The sequence below is a fragment of the Drosophila guanche genome, unplaced genomic scaffold (genome assembly GCF_900245975.1).
Source record: "Drosophila guanche unplaced genomic scaffold, DGUA_6, whole genome shotgun sequence".
Classification (NCBI taxonomy): domain Eukaryota; kingdom Metazoa; phylum Arthropoda; class Insecta; order Diptera; family Drosophilidae; genus Drosophila; species Drosophila guanche.
The window spans coordinates 823428-848474 of NW_022995745.1; the positions used below are offsets into that span (position 1 = coordinate 823428).

The 25047-nt window shown below is 48.5% G+C and overlaps 3 protein-coding genes and 1 long non-coding RNA gene across 4 annotated transcripts; all 4 read right to left on the minus strand.

The window, feature by feature from the left end:
* Positions 1 to 1761: 1761 nt before the first annotated feature.
* On the minus strand, positions 1762 to 5042 carry LOC117581161 (prominin-like protein). Its single transcript, XM_034268103.1, has 9 exons — positions 4916 to 5042; positions 4668 to 4855; positions 4444 to 4608; positions 3844 to 3974; positions 3450 to 3782; positions 3272 to 3381; positions 2294 to 3221; positions 2060 to 2235; positions 1762 to 2000 (listed from the first exon to the last, which is right to left on the minus strand). The coding sequence occupies exons 1-9, from the start codon at positions 4930 to 4932 to the stop codon at positions 1814 to 1816; spliced, it is 2235 nt and encodes a 744-aa protein (XP_034123994.1). The 5' UTR covers positions 4933 to 5042; the 3' UTR covers positions 1762 to 1813.
* An 80-nt stretch (positions 5043 to 5122) lies between these two features.
* LOC117580849 (prominin-like protein) lies at positions 5123 to 5774 on the minus strand. The gene is made up of 2 exons (XM_034267595.1): positions 5336 to 5774; positions 5123 to 5274 (listed from the first exon to the last, which is right to left on the minus strand). Exons 1-2 carry the CDS (start codon positions 5628 to 5630, stop codon positions 5123 to 5125), a joined length of 447 nt encoding a protein of 148 aa, XP_034123486.1. The 5' UTR covers positions 5631 to 5774.
* Positions 5775 to 8488: 2714 nt separating this feature from the next.
* On the minus strand, positions 8489 to 24675 carry LOC117581168. Its single transcript, XR_004573631.1, has 2 exons — positions 24558 to 24675; positions 8489 to 9790 (listed from the first exon to the last, which is right to left on the minus strand). It is a non-coding gene; the product is annotated as an uncharacterized LOC117581168 (long non-coding RNA).
* On the minus strand, positions 9580 to 21280 carry LOC117581167 (AF4/FMR2 family member lilli). The gene is given in 8 exon segments (XM_034268110.1): positions 9580 to 10675; positions 10781 to 10994; positions 10996 to 11059; positions 11098 to 11502; positions 11616 to 13940; positions 17464 to 17681; positions 18385 to 20194; positions 20866 to 21280. Coding segments are annotated over 7 exon segments (5550 nt in total). The 5' UTR covers positions 20023 to 20194; positions 20866 to 21280; the 3' UTR covers positions 9580 to 9989.
* Positions 24676 to 25047: the final 372 nt, after the last annotated feature.

The following is a 25047-nucleotide window of genomic DNA, read 5'->3' on the forward strand; positions in this document are numbered from 1 at the left end:
CGAGCGCCCGCGACAAGAACAAGACCGCTCCCCCCCCCCCCCCCCCCCGCGCCATTGAAAAACTGCATCCAGCTATCCGGGATGCTTGCATTCCAGCGAAGGTTGCATTTAATTTCCGTTTTGGTCCAACGGGGTATCGACGACGGGTGTTCAGCTGGCACATGTTAGCAGCCAGCACAAGTAGCCACAGTTGACAGTTAGCCAGCTCTCCCAAAGCTCTCTCCCAACAGCTGCTGTCGTCAGTTTGGCTCTGCAACAGACTGAGTGGCCGAGTCACAGTCACAGTTGCAGCCCCTGCCCCTGCCCCAGGGAGGATCCTTTATAAAACGTTCAACTGGGAGCGTTAACTCTTCTTATTCTTGTCCTTGACTGCTGGCAGCAGCTTGGGAGTCGGTTCTCTGCCTGACCCTGTCCACAGCTGACTCCTCGCGGACATTGGATTTTCGCTTTTCGCCTTTTCGTGCACTCACTGGCTGGGAGTTCTGGTCTCTGGGGTCTGGTCTCTGGTCTCTGGTCTTTGTTCTGTTGCTGCCCACACCCCTCCCCGCTCCCCGCTCCCCGCACCTGAATGTTATGGAATCACACGCTTCGCTGCGCTTGCGGCGACAGGAGCTAACTCTGCTGGACAGGTGAGTGGTTACAGGGGGGTTCATGGGTAACCAAGTCCACCCTCGGTTTACCTTGACTCGGACATGTACAGCTGCCGGGAAAATAAACTTATAACTCGACTTGTTTGACTAACGAATTTAAGCGACATTTTCCCCCGTTGCTTCTTCTCGCTCTCTCTCTTTCGCTCGCTTATTCTGCTTTCATTTCTGTCTCCCACACTGCTGCTGCTGCTGCTGCTGCTGGCTCCACCCTCTGCACTGCTTCCTTCCTTCCATTTCCATTCCTGGATTTTGCCATCGTTTAACTCTGCTTTGTGATTTAATTTGCAATTTGATTGTAATAGATATCAAAGTGGTCTTAGTGGCACAATTTTTCCACTCTCTCTCTCTCTCTCTCTCTCTCTACGCTCTCTCTCTTGCTGTGCCTCTCCATTCCATCGTCTCTATTGAGGTTCACTCTCTCTCCCTCTCTCGCTGCTCCGCTGCACTGCACCGTTTCCATTGAGGTTCCGCGCGCACAGTGGGTGCAATGACAAATCTAGCAGTAACAATTTTAGCAAATTTTGAAGCAAAACTTAATTATTTTTAGAGTTAAAAGTGTTGAAACTGTTAAAACTGTTAAAGTGCTAGCTGTAATGTAAATTCTCCTTCTCTCTTGTGCCTGTGGGCAACGCTCGGAGCAGAGTACGGAGTACGGAGAGAGGTTGGACCTCCCACTCCGCTTGTCGCTTCACGTTTTATTTGTTATAAAATGACAAAACTTTTGTCATTAGGCCTGTTAAATAATAAATTATTCTGAATACTAGCCGACATGGAAAAAGCAAAGTGTTCTGCTCGTGCTGGCCGACCCGAGGCACAGAACTCACACATGCACATGCACGGGCACGGTCCATGCCATGGCCACGGGCGGCAGAAAAACTTTTCGGACTCGGCCAGTGTTCAGCATCCATCGTGCGCTCTCCATGGAAATGAGATTTATTGGATATGGTAATTATGCACAAAGTCGCTCCGTGTGTGTGCGCACACCGTAGGGACGTGCCAGTCTTTATTTAAGGACTGAACATATGTGGAACGCAGCTTCAATAACTTTAATATCCGAAAAGAGCCATGCCAGGGAGGAGACTGGCTGCATGGTAGATGATCATTTGGATCAGAGTACAGACACCACTAGAAATTTTATTATACATAAATATCTCTACCAAAGACTAATCTAGCTTGTTCTTTCTGTCTTTATTGGACTCTAAATCGTTGATAATCGCCGTTGACGTTGACGTTGACGTTGTCGTTGTCGTTGTCGTGCTCCTGTCATCGACAATCGTTACTTCTTCGCAGTCCGAATGCGGCAACTGACCACCTTCCATTCTTGGTTGGTGGGCCCTGCAGAAGGGGCAGCTGCAAGGAAGGATTAACGATTAGTGTGTGAAATGTCCTGAATGATTACAGATACCAACCTGGGCTCCTCGGCTGTCACTCTGCCGGCCCGGGCTGTCACTCTGCCGGCCCGGGCTGTCACAGGCCGTATCGGTGGTAGACTTATTTGCTGGTACAAACACTGCAAGCGATGAGCCACACAGAGGACGGGCATAAGCAGAAAGGCGGCTATGACCAAGCTGATCCAATAGCCATTCTGCAATTGGATCGATCGACTGAGTAGGCCAGCAAAAAGCAATCAAGGAACTACTTACAATGGGATCAACCATGCGATTGCACACCAAATCCAGACCGTTGTCGTATATGTAGCTGAGTGGCTCACAGCGACCCACAACGTAGTTGGCTTCGTGGACTACCATGCGGATGTACGTGTTGATCTGCTGATCAACCATTTCGGTTAGGTTCTGGGCCAGTGTGGCCAGGTATGCCGTCCCCTTGGTCTGTATAAACTTCTCAGTATCAATCACTGACTGTCTGAGTATTCTAATGGAATCGCCGAGGTTGTAGTTCTGGTATAGCAAAAGCTTATCAGCTTTGCGCAGTTCCTTGACCATTTTTGCAACATCTCGATGTACAGCTGCATGAAAGGCTCGCCTGAAGGACTGCAGACTCACGTACTCGTTCTCGAAGGCCACCTTGGCCATGTGGTAATGACGAGACGACAGTGAGCGCGAGAGGCGCAGCAGGTCCGCTTCGAGTTGTCGCAGATCCATGGGCGTGAGTTCGGGGCAAATGGATTCGGTGAACAGGCGACTGTCGTACAGCCCCACAATGTTCGTCTCCGGTTTGGTCAGAAACACATCCCTCTCGTACGTTGTTAGCAAATATGATCTGGATAGATCCAGCTTCGGATCAAAATTCCTCTCTTGCGGCGTCATCACGCGAACGCGCAGCAGATTGTCCACGTTGTAGATCCTCTGTTGGCGCAGAAATGGAAATATAAATTGCTCCCCCTCGCACGCCTCAATCACTGATGACAAAGTCATGCGTGCGGCTCCTTTGGCTTGCGATGAGAAATACTTTTTCAGATCGATGTGCCCATCCAGCTGTCGGAGCAGCGCACTCGCCTTTTGCTCCCTCAGCGGTGCGCAGGCGCCCTTGTATGCCACCGAACCGATGACAAAGTAGAAGAGGCCCACAATCAGCATGGCGGAGATCACGCAGAATATCAATATCATGGCTCTGCAAGTGAACACACTGAAGTGGAGGATGGAAGTGAGTTGTTAGCTTACAATATGAGAGCGTAGGAGCCCAGTTTCATGGTGAAGAAGGAATCGTTGACGCCCGTGACGCGCGGTGCCAAGCAGCCGAGCAATAGAGCAACAATCAGCACAATCAGTATCTGTGTGTGGGGGGGAGAGAGATAGATAGAGAGATGGGGCGAATACGCAACGAGCCTGCAATACAAACCGCAATCACGCACACGGAGATGTAGAGGACCACGTGGTAGCGCGTCTCATTGAACTTATCGTAGAGATCCTCGAATGCACGCGTCGCACGGAGAGTGCCCAAATGAATGTCGCTGATGACCACATCAATTATTTCTTGTACTTTTCGCGACTCGCCGGCAAAGAGAATGCCGCCCTTGCGTATGTCCTTGATTATCGGCGGTGTCACACGCTCCAGTTCGTTCCTGATCTTTTTGCTCACCGCACGGAGACGGTCCAGTATCTGATTTCCTCTGTACGTATCCGGAAGAAAGACCACCATCATCTCATATCTGATTTCCCTTAAGCTGGGTGCCTTTAAGGGGGGAGGGGGGTGTTAGCATAATATTCCAGCATTTAGGGCAAATTGTATTCACTTCGTCCAAGTGCAGGCATCTGGATGTGTCAATAAACTCAATGTCCGCATTGCGTAGAAATTTCAGGCATTCCTTGCTCCCACAGAGCACCGTTGCCGCAAAGTTTATTTTACGCTTCACGCCGCGCAGAGCTGTCAAAACAAAACAAAACAAAACGAAACAAAAGAGAAAGGAGAACAGCTCCGTTAGTGCTTAAATGCAAGTTAAATAATTGCATGCCGCCCCACCCACATGTTTCACAAAAGAGACGCGAAGCCCAAAACGTTTCTTGCTTACATGCTATAACGGATCTTCACCACGCAGAGAGAGAGCTTTACTCAGAGAGCTGCACAGCGTCAGAGTCAGCGAGAGAGAGAGAGAGAGTGTGTGTTCTTTGGCACCTTTGCTCTCTCTTGCTTAGCTTTAACTCAAGGGTCCGGCATGCAGGTGCATTTGTATGCACAAAGGCAACAGACACGAAGCTAAAAAAGTTTCTTGCTTCTCTGCCGCTGCGGCGGTTCGCGGTACACGTAGCTTTTACGCTGCTCGTGTGCCGACTGCGCTGCCCGAGAGATCTTTTTCTTTGGCACATAACATATGGACCGGCCACTGCTTACTTACCTTCTCTGAGAACGAAGGTATCCCGCAGCAAGTTATTTTGCACGGATTCAACGTCGCTCGTATCTACTACCGCCTTGAAAACATTGTTTAATATCCGTGCGAGCTCCGCTATGGCGTTGCCTTCAGCCACATCGTTCAGGTCTCTAAACAAATGATTGGGTGCATCTATGGTGGGTAAGGGACAAAACATTACGTTGGCGATGGAAAGGCACGGATTATGCTACCCTTGAGTGTGGCTACCAATTGGGTCTCCATCTCCTCGTAGTTGCTCACAAACAAATGATGAACGTGTTCGCTGACATCCTTCAGGAAGTTGCAAGTGTCCACGCTGCCCACTTCCAGGATCTGCTTGGTGGTGGTGAGCCCCCGCTCCAGCATGCCATTCGAGAGGAACGCCAGCACCATGCAGCAGCTGTGTAGCAGGCCAATAAGCGTGCGATTCGGGTAATACCCGACCCCGTGAGTGCCTTACCCGATCAGTGCAATCATCAAACCCAAACAGGTGCCCAAGACAACGCGTCGCCGCACATTAAGATGCGTCTCGCAGGCCGGACAACCCGCTCGAGTCTTGCAGCGAAAGCAGCAGAGGCAGAAATATAAGACGCTGATGACACACACACACACACACACACACACACAAGAGAGACAATAAGTGAGAGCACAGCAGCGCCAAAGATACTCACCCTATAAAGGGTATGGCGAGAATGAGGGCCACCTGGACCAGGACCCAGGCCCACATCAGCCAGTAGGCGTTAAGCCACTGGGCCCAATCTTCTTTTTCGACTTTCGGACCCAGCTTCATGTTATCCGTGCCCAAGAATTTGATGTAGCCTGCAATCAGCGAGCATTCGGACATTCGGCAGACACATGTTGCACAACATGTTGCACTCACCCCTGGGTATTGACGGATCCATGGGGAACATTTTGTCGAAGAAAGTGCGTGACATTTTGAACACAATGTCCACCCACATGCTGGGATTCTTCGCTCTCTTTGAGTAGTTCGTTGTGGGCACAAACTTCGAGAAGTGAACTTCCTCAAAGTGGCCCTTGCCCATTTTCTCGTGGGTGGTGCCGTGCCCTGCATATCCATTGCGCCAAATGTACGGCTCATCCGGTGGGCTCCATGACTCCACCTGCAGGACCAACACAAACAGAAACAGAGCGGCGCAGATCCTCTCTTTCATCATGGACGAAACACATTTAATTTTCAGACAAATTTGCAAGTCGCTTCAAGGAATCATAAGCAGCGAAATGTTGTCCACTCTCCGTGATATTTGAATCAACAAAGGCCAACTGTAAAATTGTTTGTGTGTTTTTGTTGTCAAATACTTACGTTTAGCTAATTGTTTACCAGTTGGCACAGAAACTACTGAGATGCGTAAAAATGTTTACAGCAGATATATATTTCTGGTAGCTGAATAGCAACCGAAAACTGTTTGTACTCAGTGTAAACATAAGGCGACGCAATCGTTTACCGTTACTCTTCTCTCTCAATGCCATGCAAAAGACACAGCAGAGAACCAAGTGGTAGGGAAGGAGATGCCGATAATGCACAGTTACTTATGTACATGCTCACACGCATGAAGCAACTATAAAGGAGGGCCCGTCGTCGGCAACGTTCCTCGGGTCATTAACCCCCCACCCTAGTGGGACGCAGGTATGAGCAGCTTGTACTCTTATTATTGTAAAGTTGCTCTCTCTCTCTCTCTCTCACTTTCTTCACTCGCACTTATTGACAGCAGTGTTACGTTTCCCTCTAAAAAGCCGACGGGCCCTCCTTTATAGTTGCTTCATGCTCACACGCAGGTAAGCTTAAAGCTCATCGTCGCAGAAATAAATAAAATTATCAAAGTGTACAACGGTCTTGCTTTCTAATACAACTAATTTCCAAGCTCCCAACTGCGTACAAAACAGCTACGAATTTTGCAAGAAAAGAGGCCAACTTCAGCTGCAAAGTTTCGGGAAAGTTTGTGCTCTAACGATAATGTCACAAACCGCATATTAAAGACCCAATTTACAGCTCACTAGTTGCTAACTAATTACCAAAATGACCGAAGAGAGAGAGAGAGAGAGAGAGAGAGAGTGTGTGAGGGCAACACAGACGCCAGCAAAAGGCATTAAGCCCGGCTAAGAAACAAAAAAAAACAAAGAAACAAACTTTTTGGCAAGTGCGAAAGTAAAAAACAAACAACCTGGGACTCGGGGTGAAGGCAAAAGGGGCGCCCGCAGCTGTGGGCTCGCTGTTGTCTTGGCCAAGACAAAGAAAGGAAACTTTTGCAGCACGAAAACCCATTCGTACACCCATCCTTTACATATCAAATCAGGTCCAAAATCAGGTCCCAGACGACAGGCGGCATCCATTGACTAGCTGCCGTATCCCCAATAAGCAGGCTACAGCCCGAGAGTTCCCTTCAAGACAAAGAAAATCCCTAGCCAAATACAGCCCCCAACTGCTAGCCCTCTGTTTTTGCTGCAAAACTGTTGCCGTCTGCCTTGGCCGTTTGATTGTTTGTCGATTTATATTCTCATTATGTTTTCGCGCTTGTTTTACCAGCGCGCGAATCAAACCAAGCCAAAGCGAGGAGAAGTGAAGCGAAGCGAAGCGAATCATGTCCTTTGAATAATGCCCGGCCATACATTGTGGTCAACGGGCAGATAGATAGATAGATAGCAGAGGATAGTCGGAGGGACACCATTTGGCCATCAAGTTTTTTGCTCGCTGCCCCAATTTGGTGTGTCCTGGCATGCTGCTTACCACCAAACTGCTTGTCAATCACCGATGTCGACCGGGACACTCATCAGTTAGTCAGCCTCTAATTAAAGAGTGTCGCGAAAGGAAGGAGAGAGTGCCAAATATTAAAGAAGTTTCCGCTTGAACACTCTGTTTGAAATCGTTGCAGCCTGCTCGGCTCGTATCTGCATCCCAGTTGACTTCCGCTTTCAAGCTGTTTGGGAGGAAGGCGAGAAATATCGCATTTCGGTGGGGGTTCGGTTCCCAAAAGCCCTGGACCTGCCAGCGAACTGAAACGTTTGCGGTTCTTGCTTCATAAACAATTTGTGTATATTTCATAAATATTTTGAAACAAATTTGTGCCTTTGCATGGCGGTTTCCATGTTTTATTTGTCAGAATAGCAGCCAGAGAGTGGACGGCAGCCAAAGGATCAACTTTTGTGCACCCTGCCCCCATGCTGTGGGTGTGGCAGAGAGTCGACTGCATATGTGTGTCTGGAGACAGGGGGCCAAGGCAACGTTTTACACACTCCGTTCCAGACTTTCGACAGGGGTCCATGCAGCACTTTCGAATGCCAATCGAGGGTATTTTGCTATTTGGGCAGGCAACTTGTTTAATTTGCGACAGTAGCTGTTGGCTCTGTGCATCCTGTCCGGCAGACATGTGCGTTTTCCACACAGGACACGGACACAGGACACGGACACAGGACACGCTGAATACTGCAAGCAGGGGACAGAGGGACCACCCTCCCAAGAGTCATGTTTATCTTGCGCTTACACTGAAAATTCCCTTAAACTTCATTCATTCGATGCTGCTGCTGTCACGGTTCTGCTCTGTTGCAGTTTCTCCACACAGCTTGTCTCCCCCCACCCGAAGTATTTTATTGCCCAGTTTTCGTGCAATTTGTCCTGACCGTGGTCCAGCAGCTCAGTGTCCTGCAACCCACCCCACACCCCGTCAGGCAGCAACAGAATTTTACATTTCATTGGACAAGGCAACAGAGCAGCGACGCATCGATGACGCAACCATAAAACGGTAGCCCTTTTTGGGTAAAGCTTTTTGTACACTTGTAACGGAAACTCGCAGTTTCAGTTGCAGCTTTTCACCGCAGTGCAAAGCTGCGCTCCATGCGTGTGCTTTTAGGCGCAAAAGCTTTGGCGGCTTGCATTCCAGACCAGTCAAGGATCGAAACTAGGGTTGAGGCAACAGGAGTAAGTATGTCCACGCATAGTAGTCCTTGCGTGCTTTTCCCCATGGGCAGCAAAAGCTCTGCTTAGAGACAGTTGTTTTTAGAAATAAAAACAATTTTTGAGTTTGTTCTCGCTTAGGTTTTTCGCTTCATTTCTTTATTTGTTGCCCTTCTGCTCTGGCAAAAATGCAAATAAAAATCATAAACAAATGGTTAAATACTTTCTCGGATTTCTCAACAAACTGTACATATTCTGTACATATTCTGTACATATTCTGTACATATTTTAACATAGTAAATGTATGTAATCATAGGCTCTACATAGTTCCAGCTTAATGGCCCACAGTCTGTGTTCTGGTAGCGCTCTTTGAGTAGATGTCTGTGGGCTTACGTAAATACGAAAGTACGAAAATGATTTCAACAAGGTGCCCAGATATTTAAATAACAGCACAAATAAATGTTTTCCTTTTCGGTTTCGGTTGGGCAGGAGTGGGAAAAATCAAATCAAATCAAATCAAATAAAATAAATATTTTCAATCAAATGCTTAATAGTAGTATTAATCATAGTTTACGTTTACGTTAACTTAGCTAAAAAAAAAATTAAACTTGATTAAATCCATAAAACGGATATTCAAAATATTTCATACAATTATTTATGTACATATACAGCCCACAGGTCTGTCTGTATATAACTTAATCATCTTATGGGTATTCTATCTCACTATCTCTCGAATCGATCTCTTTTTTGTATGTTTTAAACATCGGTTTCTGTTAAGGTTTTGTTCTTTGTTTTTCTTCTTCACTTTTTGTAGTTTTTAGTTGTAGCTTTTGTGGGTTTACGGTAAGATTTGGAAATGGTTCAATTAGAAAAATTGCTTAGATCTTAATACACTATGTTCTGTGATGATAGTTGGGGCGATCATGGGCTTGCCAATGGAATCTCTCTCTCTCTTCTCACTGCCACTCCACTTATTATTTTACTATTTCTCTTGACTCACTTTTTCGCATCGCTGCTCTAGGTCTAGTTCTTCCTAGGTCGTAGTTTTGGTTGTTTAGTTTTCAGTTTGCATTTTGCATTTTGCATTTTCTTTCTAGATTTAGTTTGTTGCAGAAATTTAATTTCTTTCTTACAATTTACGAGTTATTTTATACATACATCTATCGATTTATATATAATATTTCTTTAGTAAAAAAAAAGACTTTCGTTCATTCGAATTTCTAATGCGCAAAACGAGCGCCAACAACTGCTGCGTGGCGGCTTGGCTTCTGTTCATTCTTTTTTGTATGCATTTTGTTGTGTGTGTGTGTGTGTGATAATAAATTGATAATAAATTGTAATCAGTTCTTTGAGTTCTCATGTGTAAATGTTCTACACGCAAATTCAAGTAGCCATTAAGATAGTTAACCTCCCACCTCCAACCTCACTCTGTCGCCTGTCGCCTGTCGCCTGTCTGCCTGTTTGTCGATCCATTTTTAGCGGCATATAATGCCCAGAAATTGTTGTACTTAGCCTACTTAAGAGCTAGTCCAAAAAAAAAATAGGTATCCATAAGATAAGTTATTAAATAGCTTAAGTCTACAACTAAAATTTACAAAATTTGTTGGGATACTTGCTGGGGCCGCTCTCAGAAGGGAGCGTCGCCCGCATACCAGGGATGCACCCACGGCGCCGATGGCGGTGGCGTCGGCGGATATATCGTCGGCGATGGCTGACCGTGCGAGTGATGGGCTGCCGCCGCAGCCGCTGCTGCTGCCGCCGCTGCCGCTGCATGATGGTGGGCGGCTGCCGCCGCTGCCGCATGATGATGATGATGATGCTGATATGGTGCAGTGAACGCTGCCGCCGCTGCGGCCGCTGCATTGCCGTAGTAGGAGGCTGCGGCCAGGGCGGCTGCTGCTGCCGCCGATGTGGGCGAGGCCGTGGCCGAGGAAGTGTGACTGGAGGCCGGCGACAACCGGGCCAATCCTGCCGCGCACACGCTATGCCGGCGCATCATAATGTGCCGCTGCTGCGGTGGCGGTGGCGCACGTGCTGCTGGCGGTGGTGCTGCCGCTGCCGCTGTCACGTGTTGCTGCTGCTGCTGCTGCTGCAGTTGCGCTGCTCTGCGCTGACGCTGTTGCTGCTGCTGCTGCTGCTGTTGCTGTTGCTGTTGTTTCTGCTGCACTAGACTCCACTCTGGTAGGGCGCTGCTTAGCGGCGGACTCAGCATATTGGCTGCCGCCTTGCCATACAGATTCGAGAGGTAAGCATGCTCCGCCTCGGCCATTTTCTGTGCGGCAGTTCTGCCACTTGGACCAGTGGCTGCTGCTGCTGCTGTGGTGCTACTTCTGTGACTGCTGCTGGTAGTGGGATTGTTGCTTTTGCTGCTCGTGGTGGTGGTGGTGGTGGTGTTGGTGGTGCTGCTCCTGGCGCTGCTTTGCTCGGCATGTTGCCGCTTCTTAAGCAGCCGCTGCTGCTCAGCATGTTGCTGCTGTTGCTCAACATGTTGCTGCTCAGCATGTTGCTGTTGCTGTTGTTGGTGGTGTTGCGGGAGCGGTTGCGGTTGCGGTTGCGGTTGGTGCGGGTGCGGGTGTTGCTGTTGGTGTTGGTTGTGGGAGTACAACATTTCGTATGTGTTGCTGTTGTTGTGTTGTGTTCGCTGCTGCTGTGACTGAAAGTGTTGGTGTGCCGGTTGGTGGTTTTGGTGGTGTTGCTTCTGCTGTTGCTGCAGCTGCAGCTGCTGCTGCTGCTGTGGTGCTGGTGGGGGTGCTAAAGCTGCACTCGACTTTCGCTTCATAGGCAGCACATCGCTGCTCAGATTGTGTGGCGGCGTTGAGGCTCTTCTACGCAGTGGCGTCGCTGCTTCTGCTTCTGTTACTGTTGCTCTTGTTGTTGTGTTGGCTGTGGCTGCTGCTGCTGCTGCTGCTGCTGCTGATGTTGTTGTTGTGGTACTTGTTGTGTTTGTTGTTGGTGTAAAATGTTGTGCTCCCCAGCTTAAATCCTAGCTCGTTCGCGTCCGCTTAGCTGGCGGCTGCTCCGACTGTCGTGTCATGAATGTCAACTGCGTCATATACTTGATTATGTCGCGCACCTGCACCAGCGGCATATTCTCGTTCGTGTACGTTCGGTCGTACTCCATGAGAATCTGCACTTGTCGTCTGCAACATGAAAGCGGGAAAGCGGGAGAGCGGGAGAGAGATTTCGTGAGTAATTGGTGTTTGGGTTCCCATTTTGGCAACAGAAGGGAAACGAAGTGAACTTGAGAACTTACCGGTTCGCCTTGTACAACTCCACGCCGAGTGCCTCGATCAGACGCTTGCAGTGCTCGAGCGGCACGGAGGGGAAAAAGTTCTTCTGGAACTCAATGAGGGTCATCAGCTGCTCGGAGTCATTGTAGGCCTTCATGTTGATGCACGGCACCAGGTGCTTGTCCACGCACACCTTCTGTATCTTGTAGGGATGCAGGTTCATGTTGTTTGTGGGTATCTCTGGTATCACGCACAGCCGCTGTGCACCGTCCGCGCCGGCGGCAGCCGCCGCATGGGCCAGCGCCGCATGACGTTGCAGGTGCAGAGAGGCGCTGTTCGCCGACGCTGAGCCCGAGGATGAGTTGCTGCCGCTGCTGCTGCCGCCGGTGCTGCCAGTGCTGCCGCCACCGGCTCCTCCACCGCCTCCTCCACCGCCACCGCCGCTGGCATTCGAGGCGCTGCGTCCATTCTGCTGGGCATGATGAGCGGCCACCGCTGCCATGCGCTGCTGCGCGACAGCCGCCTGCTGATGCTGCTGCAGGTAGGCCGCTGACGCTGCCAGAGACCTTCGGGAAGAGGACAAATCGATAACGTCAGTGGGTGTCGTTCGACTGCCAGCACCAGGATTCGGATTCGGATTCGGATTCGGATTCGGATTCTTCCCATCCTGCTGATAGTGGCTACTGCTATTGCTACTAGAATTATTACTACTACTAAACTGTGGCGAGTGTGTGGGATGGGTGTGTGAATGGCTGTGATGATGGTGGTGGCTATGGCTATGGCTATGACTGTGACTGTGACTGTGACTGTGGCTGTGTGTCTGACGCCCGTAATTAACAGAACCCCCGCGACGACCGCTGGCACTGCTCTGCGGCGAGAGCGAGAGTATGGCCATCGGCAGATTGTTCGATTTGGTCGAGCAGATGACGCTCTTCTGTCGCCCCACACCGCCCTTGCCGCCGCCGCCGCCACCGCCGCCGCCGGCACCGGCTGGACCACCACCCGATGCAGCCTGACCATTGCCCAGCGGCGAGGCGGCCGTGGTGGAGGCACTTGAGCTGGAACATGAGCTGGAGGGTGAGTGCAGAAAGTGGCCCGGCAGCTGGGGCGTGATGGTCACATTTGGATTGGAGGCCAGGGACAGGGTGGTCACACCGCCAATGCCCGCCAGCGCACCACCCAAACCCACGCCCACCGACGGGGACATGGGCGGCGATATGTAGGAGGGCACCAGATGACCCTGACCATGATTGGATGCTGCCGCCGCATTCGTCTGGATGAACGTGGAGAGATCGGGATTGGCCAGAACCTTCTGTATGACGGCACGCATCTCGTCCGTCATTTTCAGCTTCTTCTCAAAGTCCTCCAGCGCCTGGGTGGAGTTTAGGGATATTGTGGTGGCCCCACCGGAGCCATCGCCACCTCCACCTCCTCCTCCTCCTCTGCGACTTTTGGCGGTGCTCATCTGCTCAGCTCCGACTCCAAGTCCGCCATCTGGTATCAGTGGTGGGACATTCGGCTTCGTAAAGGTCCCTCCACCGCTGCCGCTGCCGCTGCTGCTGCCATTCCCCGTCTTGGAGCTCTTGCTGGCCGATTTGTTGGGATTGTTGTAGTCCAGCATCGTGATGAGATCCGTGTCCAGCGGCAGGGAAGGCAGCGTCGGAAAGTTCTTCTGCCCCAAGCCGGAACTGGCGGCACCAACTCCTCCCGCGATGACTGGATGAGAGCCAACACTGGCGGCATTGGGGGCACCTCCGCCGGTGCAACTCTTCAGCTGCTGACTGAAGAGCAACCGCTGGGCGGGCGTCAGCTGATTCCACTCGGCCAGATTCGTGTAGTCCGCCCTCGTTGATGGCAGGTTGTAGTTGAAGGAGTTGCCCGTGGTGCCGCCGCCGCCACCGAACAGGGCCTGGACATAGCCAGCAGCGGCTGCCATGGCAGCGGCCGATTGGGATTGCTGGTTGGTGTTGCTGTTGCTGTTGGTGTTGGTGTTGTTGGAGGCGCAGGAGTTGGTGTTGGTGTTGGAGGAGGAGGAGTTACTTTTCTTGCCGTTCCCGCCGCTGCTGAAGCTTTTGCCGAGAGCGTGGCCGGCGGAATGATTGTAGGTACTGTTGTTGTTGTTGGTGTTACTGTTGTTGTTGTTGTGCGTGTTGTTGTGGGTATTCTTGTTCTGTTGGTGTGTTTGTTGGTGGTTTTGACTGTGATGTTGTTGTTGTTGTTGTACGTGGTTGTTGTTGAATGTGCTGTTTTGGTGTGGTTGGTGTCGTTGTTGTTGTTGTTGTTGTTGAGTCTTTTGTTGCTGTTGCTGTTGTTGTTGTTGTTGCACCAGTGACTGCTCGACATTCGACCTAGAAACATTATACATAATACATAAGTGTTGTAACCTCTTGTTGGAGAGAGCTCTCTGTTCATCAATTTTCCACATTTTTTTTTGGTTTACATTTTTTTTTGTTTTTTTTTTTAACATATATTTGATTTACTTTACAATTTGGTCAATTTTTAATTCGTTTTTTGAATTGCTTTTCAAGTTACATTCTCTGATTCTCAATTTTTGTTGTAATTGCACTGTGTGCTCGCGCCTTTGCCGTTCGGATTTGATCTGATCTCATTTGTACAGTCTCATAATACCAATATGTACCATACACATGTGCATAGCACTTTTGTTGGTCTAATCTCTAGCTAATCGACAAGTACGCAGACTACAAGCTTTAATTGATATTTTTTGTTGGTTTTGGAGCGAAAAGTATGGGACGGTTTGGGTTATGGGTTCTAGATAAGCAAACGCCTACAATTTCTTTTCTTTATTGAGATACATCTTCTGTGTGTTGTACATTTCTTCGCTCAGGTGCTTGTCTTCGTTTGCTTGCTGTCTCTTGTTTTGCTTCTGCTTTTCTTCTTTCCGTGCCACTCTCTATCCTCATCTTTCTTCATCCTTCTGCGATTTCTTCTGTTTCTTCGTTTTTTCTTGACTTGTACTTCTCTTTCTTGAACTCTCTTGCGGTTTTGTTTGCTTCGTGTTCTTGATTCTACCTGTTCTCAATTCTTCTGCATCTTTCTTGGTCAATCGATAATAGGGTGAAATGGGAATCCACTTGATATCAATGCGTCTGCCGAAACCAAGGCTGCGGAAACTAAACGGTCATTGTTTATTGTTATTATTATTATTATAATTATTATTATTATTATTACAATTATTATTTTTGCTCTCTATTATTCCTTTCGGTTCTCTATCTGTTTTTGCTTTTGCCAAAAACTGTTGTTTTTTTTTTGTGTGTGTTTTCTCGTAATGAACATTGAAAATGTGTGCGAGTATTTGTGTGTGTGTGAGTGTGTGTGTGAGTGTACATGATCGACATGACAAGCTTTCAATAAGCTCTCTCTCTCTCTCTCTCTCTCTCTCTCTCTCCTTCGCTCTGCTTCCTAAGCTTGACGAACTTTCGCTCAACTTTTAGTGTTGCTCTCCTGCTTAATTTACCGTTGCGCTTGAAACGCATTTTTGTGTGTGTGTTTTATTGTATGCAGATATAATGTAGCTGGGATTTTGTGTGTTGGGCGGGCGGGGGAGAGTGAGAAGACGAAGTGATGGAGGGACGCGTGGGGCCAAACGGGGGTTGAAACCTGCCACCACCACCAAGAAGACTTGCTTGCTGTTCTCGTTCGCTTTCGCGTTCATTTTTTTCATTGTCGCTGCATTGTCCCATCCGTTTCATTCATGAGTCAGCGTCATGCGTCAGCGTCAGCGTCGGCGTCAGCGTCAGCGTATGTCTGTGTCAAAAGTGTGCGTGTGCGTGCGTGTGCGTGTGTGTGGGCGCGCGATTTCATTAGGGGTAGTCAGTACACACAGCCATAAAATAAATGTAGATATGTTTGTTGCATATTATATATTTAACGATATATCTATGTAAAAACATTATTTTCATTGATTTCTCATTTGAATATGCGAATTTATGTTTTTCAAAATATGTTGTTCTGCCTCTTTTGATCCATTCGATCTCTCCAAGGAAATGATTAACAATTATTTGAGCTTAATTATTGTACAATACAAAAGAAAGAAGCAGTTGGGCGTGGGGCGTGGGGCGGTAGGGGAATAAAGGAATAAAAACAGAATTGTACAGCAAGAAACAAATATTTAAAAGAGAAAAAAAAAACAACAACAACAAAATAATCATAATAATTATAATTAGTTATTATGTGTAGGTATTTATTTATAGAGAAAATTGTATGCTACATAGGATCTATAGATATTTGAATATTACTTCTGTTCGGGTTCATTCGGGGTTGAGCAACCATCAAAAAAGGGACATGCACAAACTCATCTCTAGGGGGTTAGGGTACCATTAACAAATCTTTTCAAAACTAACCAATAAAAAAAAAACTCTACAAAATGATACATATATGAGAGAGAGTGTGTGTGTGTGTGTGTGTGTGTGTAAGTGTAGGTGTGTGTGTGTGTGTTGAGTTTAATTTGAGTCAATTTAGAGTTTAGTTCTACTTGGGACTAGGCTTGGGCCAATTATTGTTAGTCGAAATCGTTGCCAATTGAATACATGCTCCACCCAGTCACCCTCCCAGTCGCTGCTCTCCCGATACCGAAACCAATACCGCCCCGAATTATTCTGTACAATTTAGAGCCGCGCTTGAGGTACCCTAATGCATTAGGAATCTGGAGAGCCGAAAACAAAACGTAAACGTAAACGTTTGACTCGAAAAATATGTGCTGTAGACGCGATGTCCTTGAAAAGTCAACCAACTGTAGACTGTACACGATAAGTCGTAACGGTGTAATTATTTGTGTGTGTGTGTGTTTTTCTGTACTTTCTGTTGTTGGTGATGTGAGAAGTCTACGGATACGATTAAACATGGAGTAATTTACCTTGCAAAGAAATTACGTTAAGCGAACAAAATTCGAATGAATGTTGCATGAATTTGAAAGGCAAACAAGGAGCACAGAGAGTGAGTGGGAGAGAGGTAGAGACAGAGACAGAGAGAAGTTATGCGTGGAGCGAGTATTATTTTTGTTTTGTTTTTTTGTATATGTTTAAATATATAGTATTTGATTCATGTAAAAACGGTAAACACAGTTTGAAAATATATTTCCAATCGAATTAAATAAAATGCGTGCACAAACGCCGATTTCGGTGGCCTCTATTTATATTTATTTGTTGTGTGTGTGTGTTTTATCATTTTGTTATTTTTTACTCTATTTTATAGCTAACATTGAGAATGATCCAAAAAAACAATCGGTGCATTAGATAAGAGAATAAAGAAAGAGCAAAAATAATATTGACTATCTTTTATATGTCGTATGTAAGTCATGTGGCACCCTAATGGCAAGTACAATTATGGCTCAAGCGGCGATTTCTCAATGTCTCGCCCGTCACTCGGGGCCACAGGCCACAGGCCACAGGTACAGCAGTAGAATGAACAGAAAATGCAAATTAATCGTCTGGAAGCGATACTTATCGCTGTACAACCCACCCCCTTTGAGAGACATTGAGACATTGAAAAGTCAACCCCTTGGGCCCACTTTGCTATGTGTAAATAAAACAACAGCAACGGAAAAATGATAGAGTAAGGTTTGATATTGGCAAATAACGAATTACAACAAAATTTGAAAAACACAATTTCTGCGCATTTGCATCGAGATTCAACAAAATGAACGTCGTAAATATGTAATCAATAATGTAAGGTAAATATCATTAAAAGGAGAGCAAAATCAAATGGTATGTAGAATATTATTGAGCAAATGAGACTTGATTTCTTTTGTTTTCTTTCTTTGTTCAATAATTTTTGTTTGGCAGCAAATAAATAGCATGGGAGGAAGGGGGGGTGGTAAATGGGAGGTATGTGTGGGTAAGTGGTGGTACTTACATGTGATTGGCATTCTGGCCGGCTGCGGAGCGCACCAGCGGCGGTGGGGCATTACCCCCGCCGCTGGCATTGTGACTGTTCACCGAGGACATGGAGATCGAAGGATTGTTGTAGGAATACGGCTGACGGCTGCTGCCACTCATCATCAGGTTGTTCATGTGCTCGCGATAGCTGCCCACACGATTCGCGTTTGCCACATGCGACTGTTGAGCCTGTGACTGGGATGTTGCCCAAAAATGATACACCAAGAACGAAAGAGAGAGAGAGAGAGAGAGAAGCCGCATTAAAACAACTGCAAAAGGGAGGCTTTAGAAATCGCAAAAGCCACACAGCAGCAACAACAGGTTGCCGTCACACCACTATGCATGTGTGTGTGTGTGTGCATGCAAACAAACACACAAGTGTGCAAGTGCGAGGGAGAGGCTCTGCTGCTGCACACGATGGCTGGCTGGCTGGCTGGCTGGCTGGCTGACCTAGTTTCCCCCGACTGCTGCGCGGCTGCTGCGCGGCTGTCAAACTGTGAAAAACTCAGTTAGAAAACTGAAACCAGCCACATACACACACTCCCCACAACTGTCGCCGCAGCAGCCGCTAGTACATAGTTTGATGCATGCCCCCATATATGTGGCAGCATGTTTTACATTAATGCTGTCATTAATAACAATAACTGTTAATATAGAAACCATAAATAAATACCAAAAAAATGTATAATGTATGTATTTGTGTGTGTACACGCCCAAAGCAGCGCTCATGGTACATTTTTTGGTACATAATATGTACAACTTGAACGATGATAAAAACCCTTCAGCCAATAGCTTAGGGCAGATGCCCAAATCATATTTATGATAATCATTCATGCGTTTGGGGAAACGACTAAATAGCATCCTTAACACAGCAGAATAATAGAGAGCAAAAACTTACAATCATTTGGGCATGCAGCTGCATGTTTGTTTGTCCCGACATCCAGCCGCTGTTGGCCAGCGCCTGCACCGTTGCCTGCGAGAGCATGCGGTTGTTGCCCGCTGAGTGCTGCATCATCGCTGCCGACGCCGCCGCAGCCACTGCCTGGGTATTGAAGGCGGCCGCTGCTGCTGCCGCTGCCTGCGAGGCGCCGAATCCGCTGGCATTTGAGACGCCATTGGCGTTGGCTGCCGCTGCAGCGCGCTGCTTTATCAGCTGCTGTGCGGCAGCTGTGGTCACGCCTGAGCTGTGCTGCTGGGACTTTTGTGCGCCTACACCCCCGCCACCGCCACCGCCAGCGCCACCACCACCACCAGCGCTGCCGCCGCCACCAGTGGTGGAGTTGTTGACGGCGGTGCCGGCGCTGTTGGAGGAGTTGGTGTTCACAGTGGTCGTGATCTTTGGAGGTGGGGCGGAGGGTTGGCGGGTCCAGTTAACAGAATTGTTAACGTTCGCCCGATTGCCAATGAGCAGATTGGAGTCAACGACCTTGCTGGGCCAGTAGTCCTCGAATTCGGTGCCATTGGGGAAGTAGCTCTTGATGTCCGTGAGCGAAATGACGGCGACATTCTCGCTGGAGAAGAGCTCGTTGCGAATGCCCTGGACCTTGCAGCAGAACTTGAGGTACGCCAGATCCCAGCCATTGAGCAGCTCCGCCTTGGTCTTGAGGTTCTCCGTTTCGCCCTCGAAGTAAAAGAGTGGCACCACCTGCTGATTGTTGCGCACCGTGTAAGGGACGACGGACTCCTTGTTGATCCGGATGAAGCCGCACTTCTCCGAGGGCGTCTTGCTGCCGGTCACCAGCTTGCGGTAGCAAATGTCCAGGAACTGGAAGAACTTGGAGGCGTCGCCCAGACGCACCACCAGATCCTTTTGTGTGAATATGTCGCGGCCGAACTCGCCGTCGCAGTGCTTGTGGTTCACCTCGATGAACAGACGCGCCTCCGCATCGGTTATGTAGTAGCTGCGCACGCAGGTGCAGCTCGAGTAAATGTCCGGATGCAAGCAGTTGAGGTACTTGCCGAGCAGCTTCAGCTCGATCATGCGCACCGAGCAGTACTTCTCCGTCTGCCGGTAGATGTATGGGATGGAGACCTTGCCGAACTGTGCCCAACCGAAGCGGCCCATCACCGACTCCTCGTCGCATGGCCCGCCCGAGGAGGACTTCTTCTCAGTGGCTTCGCCTGCGCCTGCGCCTGCGCCAGCGGCCTGGTTCTGTATCAGCACCGAGCCGTTGGCTCGCTGTCCGTTGGCTGCCATGACGGGCACCACCTGCATGGTGCCGTTGGGCAGCTTCTGGTGGCGTGACAAGTAGTTCAGGATGTTCGTCTGTCCATTGCCGTTGGTGACGGGCGGCTGCATGGCTCCGCCGCCTGAGCCGGCGCCATTAGAGTGCTGCAAAGCCTGGCGACTGGCCAGCGCGGCGGCCTGATGCTTCTGTTGCTCCTTCATTTTGGCGGCCAGCTCACGGATTTCGGCATCGTCAGGGCGCTCCTGTTTGACGGTGCCAGGGGTGCCGCCCAGGCTGTTGCCTTGCAGCGGCAGTGATTGACCGTTGGCGTCCACGACGCTGGTGATCTGCACATCCTCGTCCGACATGACGCGGATGTGGCACGCTCTCTGTTGTTATCTTTGTTTTATTCTCTCTCTTTGTTTCGCCTCTTGTTAAAGCGTTGCTCGTATTTCTTCTCACTTCACTCTCCGATGTTTCACTTTGTTTGCAAAGGGAAGTTCGATACTGGTTCTGTTGTTGTTTATTTCCTCCCAATAGCTAAAGGAAGAATCAGAAAAGGTAACTCTGTTAAAAAAGCCGTTAAAACTGCACTCTCTTTCTCTCCCTCTCTCTCTTGCTCTCTTGCTCTCTGCCACACACAAATTCGGTTGATGACGTATTGTTAGAGAAACACAGACACACACGCACACATTTCGGCACTGGTATATGTGGGAACGAGGGGCGGCCACTCTTTCAGTGGCCGGCATGCGCGCTCTCCCTCACTCTCCCTCTCCCTCTCCATCTCTTCGGCGCACACAGTTGACACAGATATGTATAGCCACTCTGGACACGCACACCAGCAAGAAAACGTCTGAAACGTGATGTTTTTGCTGTTTCTCTCTCAATCTCTCGCTCTCTCTCTCTCTCTCTCTCTTGCGCTGTGTGAGTGTGTGTCGTGCTGTTTCTTTCGCGCGCGCACTTTTGGCAGTATTTGTTGCTGTTTTTGTTGGTATTTTATGCTGTTTGTTGTGTTTTTGCCGTTGTAATTGTTGTTGCTTTTCGGTTGTTGTAATTTTTGTTGCATTTTTTCATTCAATTTGCAATCTCCACACACACACACACACACACACACACGCACACAGACTCACTCATGCACACCAATTTAGGTACATACAAAGCGTCTATATACAATTTACTATATATTATTTATCACCACAGCCCACTCTTACACAAAACAAACTGCGACTTCTGCTGCTGCTGCTGCTGCTGCATGATTTTCAATGATTTGACTCCAGATTGGTTACGAACAAAAAAAAAACCATAACCAATTTTCTGGATGAACCGCTCAAACATTTGTCGTTTGCTATTTTGCAATCCGTATTCACTTCGAAGTGTAACAATTCTATGTGGGTCTCCGTCTCCACACACGCACACACACACACACAGACACGTGACAGCCAAGGGTGACGCGGGTTTGGTATTTCAAAAAAAAAACCAGCAAAAAAAAAGTTCACAAAATAACACTACTATTCTGCTGTGGCTGCTAGCTTTTTCGTTTTTCGCGTTTGCGTTTCGGTCTCTCACTCTGCGGACTGTACGAGCGCCACGACGACAACGTCCTCCCGTCTTCGCAATAAACAAACGAGTGAGATCGTTGTTACGAAAATTATTTCAACGAAGTCAACTGAAAAATGTGTGCGGCACGGCACGGCACACACACACACACATGCACACAGAACGGGAGAGTGAGAGCGAGAGAGAGAGAGAGAGAGAGACAGTTTGTGAGACAGCGCTTTTAGCGGGAGAGACTGCGGCGCTGACGCCAGCTGTGACTGCGGCAGCGGCAGCGCCAGTGCAGCGCAGCAGCTTTGTGTGTATGCGTTGAAATATATATGTATATTGAAGTATATATATTATATACAGCCACATACGAATATAGAGTAAAAAGAAAAAGAAAAGATTCAAAAATACACAGAGGAAAAGCAGACCCGCTGCTGCTGCAACAACGACCGAGGGCATGCAACGGAACGAACATTTTGCCGAATTGCTGCTGCTGCTGCTGCTGCTGCTGATGCTTCTCCGCTTGCTGTCCATGTTCGGTTCCTTCGGCAAAACCCCCCCCCCCCCCTCCCATCACCTAACAGACACCTTGAGTCACGTTGCGCATTTCTTCTGGCTCCCCACCCACCCCTTACCAATCTTCTTCTGCTTCTTCTTGTTCTACTACCCACCCCATCTACCGTTTCGTCTAGCTCGAAGCGGCATCGTCGACTGTGACGACGGGCAGCGAGCAGAGCAGAGCAGAGCAGAGCAGCGCAAAGCACTGGCTAGATGTTACACCTACAGTGGTTCGCATTGGATGAACATTTGTACAGACGAGATACAGATGGACGAATAAATTTGAAGTCGGATATTTCTACGTAATGTTACACCTACAGTTGGATGTACACTGACAAGCGTCTTCACCTAAGTTAAGTTAGGTTCAGATCGGTTATAGTCAAGTGCATATATTTTTCCACTTAAAGTTGTAAAATATTTATAGTTAATATTTAATTCAAGTTTCCCACTTTTCATCAACTTTCACCATTATTTAGCCCCTTTTCGCACGCACATGTCCCCACTGTGCAAGGAAAGCCTAACCCAAGTTATGTACAAGAGCCACCGCCTCCCATTTCTACAACACAGACACAACAGCAACACACGTACATACGTGCATTCACATAGAAGAACAGCTAGAAGAGAGCTGGGGCAGACGTCGGACGCTTGCTTGGGTCAGAGCCATAGCCATGTGGTAGAGGAGAGAGGCGAGATGTGGGTTGTGTGTTGTGTGTTGTGTGTGCTCCCCGTGGGCGTGCAGGGGGTTCGCCATTATGGGGAGGGGAAGGGGAGGGGAGGGAGAGTCTCTATTTTTGGCAACACCAAGCCGCGGTTAGCTTTCCCCCATCCCCTGCTCGCTATGCACCACGCAATCCCTGATGGCCTGACTGGCGTTCTCTCTCTCTCTCTCCCTCAGTCTCTTTATCTCTTTCACTGCTCTTACACTCTCTCTCCAGCTCCATCCGCCTGTTGCCCCCACCCCATCCCTTTCGGTCGGCCGCGTGGGTGAATGCAAGAAGTTTTTGGTATTCGCGCGCTAAGGCCAGGCCAAGAAAGGCCCCGCTTCAGGACGGGGACCGACCAGAGAAGACCACTGCAAAGCAACCAACGAATGCCGCTTCGTGTCAGCTGGCTCTGCATATATATACAAACATACATGTGTGTGTGTGTGTGTGTGTGTGTGTTAGCTGTGTACGTGTTGGCTGCGCAGCTCAGCAAAAGGTCGCTCTGCTGTAAGCATTTACCAAAAAGAAGTAGAAAGAGAAACATTTAATTAGCCGAGGGCCCTGGTCCAGGGCCACTCTCTACACACACAGTTATGCATCCACTGGCTCTTCTCTTAAGCTCAGCTTTTATGCTTTTATGCTTGAATCTTGTTCTTTTTTGACGAGGTACCTAAAACATGAAATCTTTCTAATTAGTCAGCTGTTTACGTATGGGCACCCCCATGGGTATTCCCGTAATTCGTCGAATTTGATTATTTCGTCAGCCCATTCTTCCAGTACATACATATCTATGTATGTATGAGTATATACATGGCGTGTGGCATGGGTTTTCTCACGCACTCACACAGATAAGGCCACTGCGTCGCTGTCGCTGTCGCGGCAGACGAGTGCCATAGCCGAGCGAAGAGCAGCGAAAAGCGAACGCCAAGCGAGGCCCCGTTTCGTTTCACGCTTTGCTATGTAAACATGCCTAAACATGTCCATACATGCGTGTGCTTGGTTGTGCTGTGTGTGTGTGTGTGCGGTGGTGGGTGGGTGTCTCTTACTCTCCACTCTCTGTCCATCTCTCTCTTACTCCATGTCTGAATGTTTGTGTGTCTATCAGGCAATGATGTAGCGGGAGAGTGGGGGCGGGGGGATGGGCATTCCTGCCAATGCTCTGATTTTGGCAATGTTCCCCCAGCAGGGTAGCTGGGGGGAATGGAGTTCGTTGCTGGCGCTGAGGGGCGGACGAATTTCCGAACAGGCCCCACTACAAAACGAGGGCTGCGAACCTGGTCTATCGCCCCCGACCAGGGCGGCAGAGATCATCAAATTGATTGGGCAGGCCACAAAACTTATTTCTATTTTAGAGTGCAACTTTTGAAAACTCTTTCTATGAATTGAAAATATGCATGCCTTGCACATGTAAGATCATTCTTGGGTCAAATAGGGTTAAGCTTCTAGCTTAATCTAGAATGCGCTGGTTTCTCTTTCACACTCCTCTGCCGCTTGCACCCCCATCCCAAGAGCAGACCACTTGGCCTCACTCTCTGGCTTGCTGTCTCTTTTACTTGGCCAATCCGATGGGGGGACCGGACATCCGTTTGAACACCTCTGCAACCCACCGCTCAGCTCAGCGGCAGCAGCACCCACAGTCCACTCTTCTCTCTTTCAACTCTTCCATCACTCTTGATTACAAGTTTGCTGTTGCTGGTGTAAGTGTGCCAGGCGGCTCCATTATCAGTATCCCCCATCTTTCGCTTATCAATTTCTTGGCATTGTAATCTATGCAAAGGCATTAACAAAAATAAAGAGAACAACAAAAACACCAACAACTGCAAAAAGAGAGAACTCGAGAAACCGGAGAAGAGGATGAAGGAGAGACGTGCTTAGATAGTTTATGTACATAAATACATGGACAGAGCATTTACTTGGCTGCTTTATGCACTTTCATTCGCCTCTGCTCGCCACTGCAGTTTCTCGCACTCTCTCCGCGCCCCTCCTCGCTCATCAACTCTGCTGCTGCCACTGCCGACGCTCTGCTCTGCTCTGCTCTCTCAACGGTCTGGTCTGACCGGGGCCTCACTGCATGCGCTCTGTTCAATGCCCCCATCCACCCATTCCATTCCATTCCTCTCTCGCTCTCTCTCTCTCTCCATCTCTCTCCCTCGATTGAAAGGCCCTTCTGCCCAGCCAGCTGGCCTTTCCAGCCCTTGGCTACATTGTCGTTGTCACTACATTCTCTTCGTCTCTTCTTTGTTTTCCTTTCCCCACCATTCTCCCAATTGCTAATAAGAGGAGAACAACGAAGACTCAAAAAGGAGAGCAAAGAGAAACGTGAAAAAAAAAACAAAAAGGTGGGTGAATCTTCGCCTTCCGTTTTCTACATACATACCTCTTATTCTTATTCCTTTTCCAAGATCTTCATGTTTTTGTCGAAATTTCAGCTTTTCTAGTCTTCGCTGGCCATAATTATTTACGTACGAACTTCTCGATATGAACTCCACCATAGAACTGCTACGATTTCGCTATTTTCTGTTCGTTCTTCTCAGCTCTCTCCGGTTCCTTTGTATGCTCAGTGTGACTGCCATCTTCTTCTTTTTCGCC

Coding starts and splice junctions, on each gene's coding strand:
- LOC117580849 (XM_034267595.1), bottom strand. CDS start 5,630: ATGATGAAAGAGAGGATCTGCGCCGCTCTGTTTCTGTTTGTGTTGGTC. Junction 5,275..5,335: donor GGATCCGTCAATACCCAGGG/GTGAGTGCAACA, acceptor CGCTGATTGCAG/GCTACATCAAATTCTTGGGC.
- LOC117581161 (XM_034268103.1), bottom strand. Junction 3,382..3,449: donor TCTCCGTGTGCGTGATTGCG/GTTTGTATTGCA, acceptor CCCCACACACAG/ATACTGATTGTGCTGATTGT. Junction 2,001..2,059: donor GTGACAGCCGAGGAGCCCAG/GTTGGTATCTGT, acceptor CCTTCCTTGCAG/CTGCCCCTTCTGCAGGGCCC.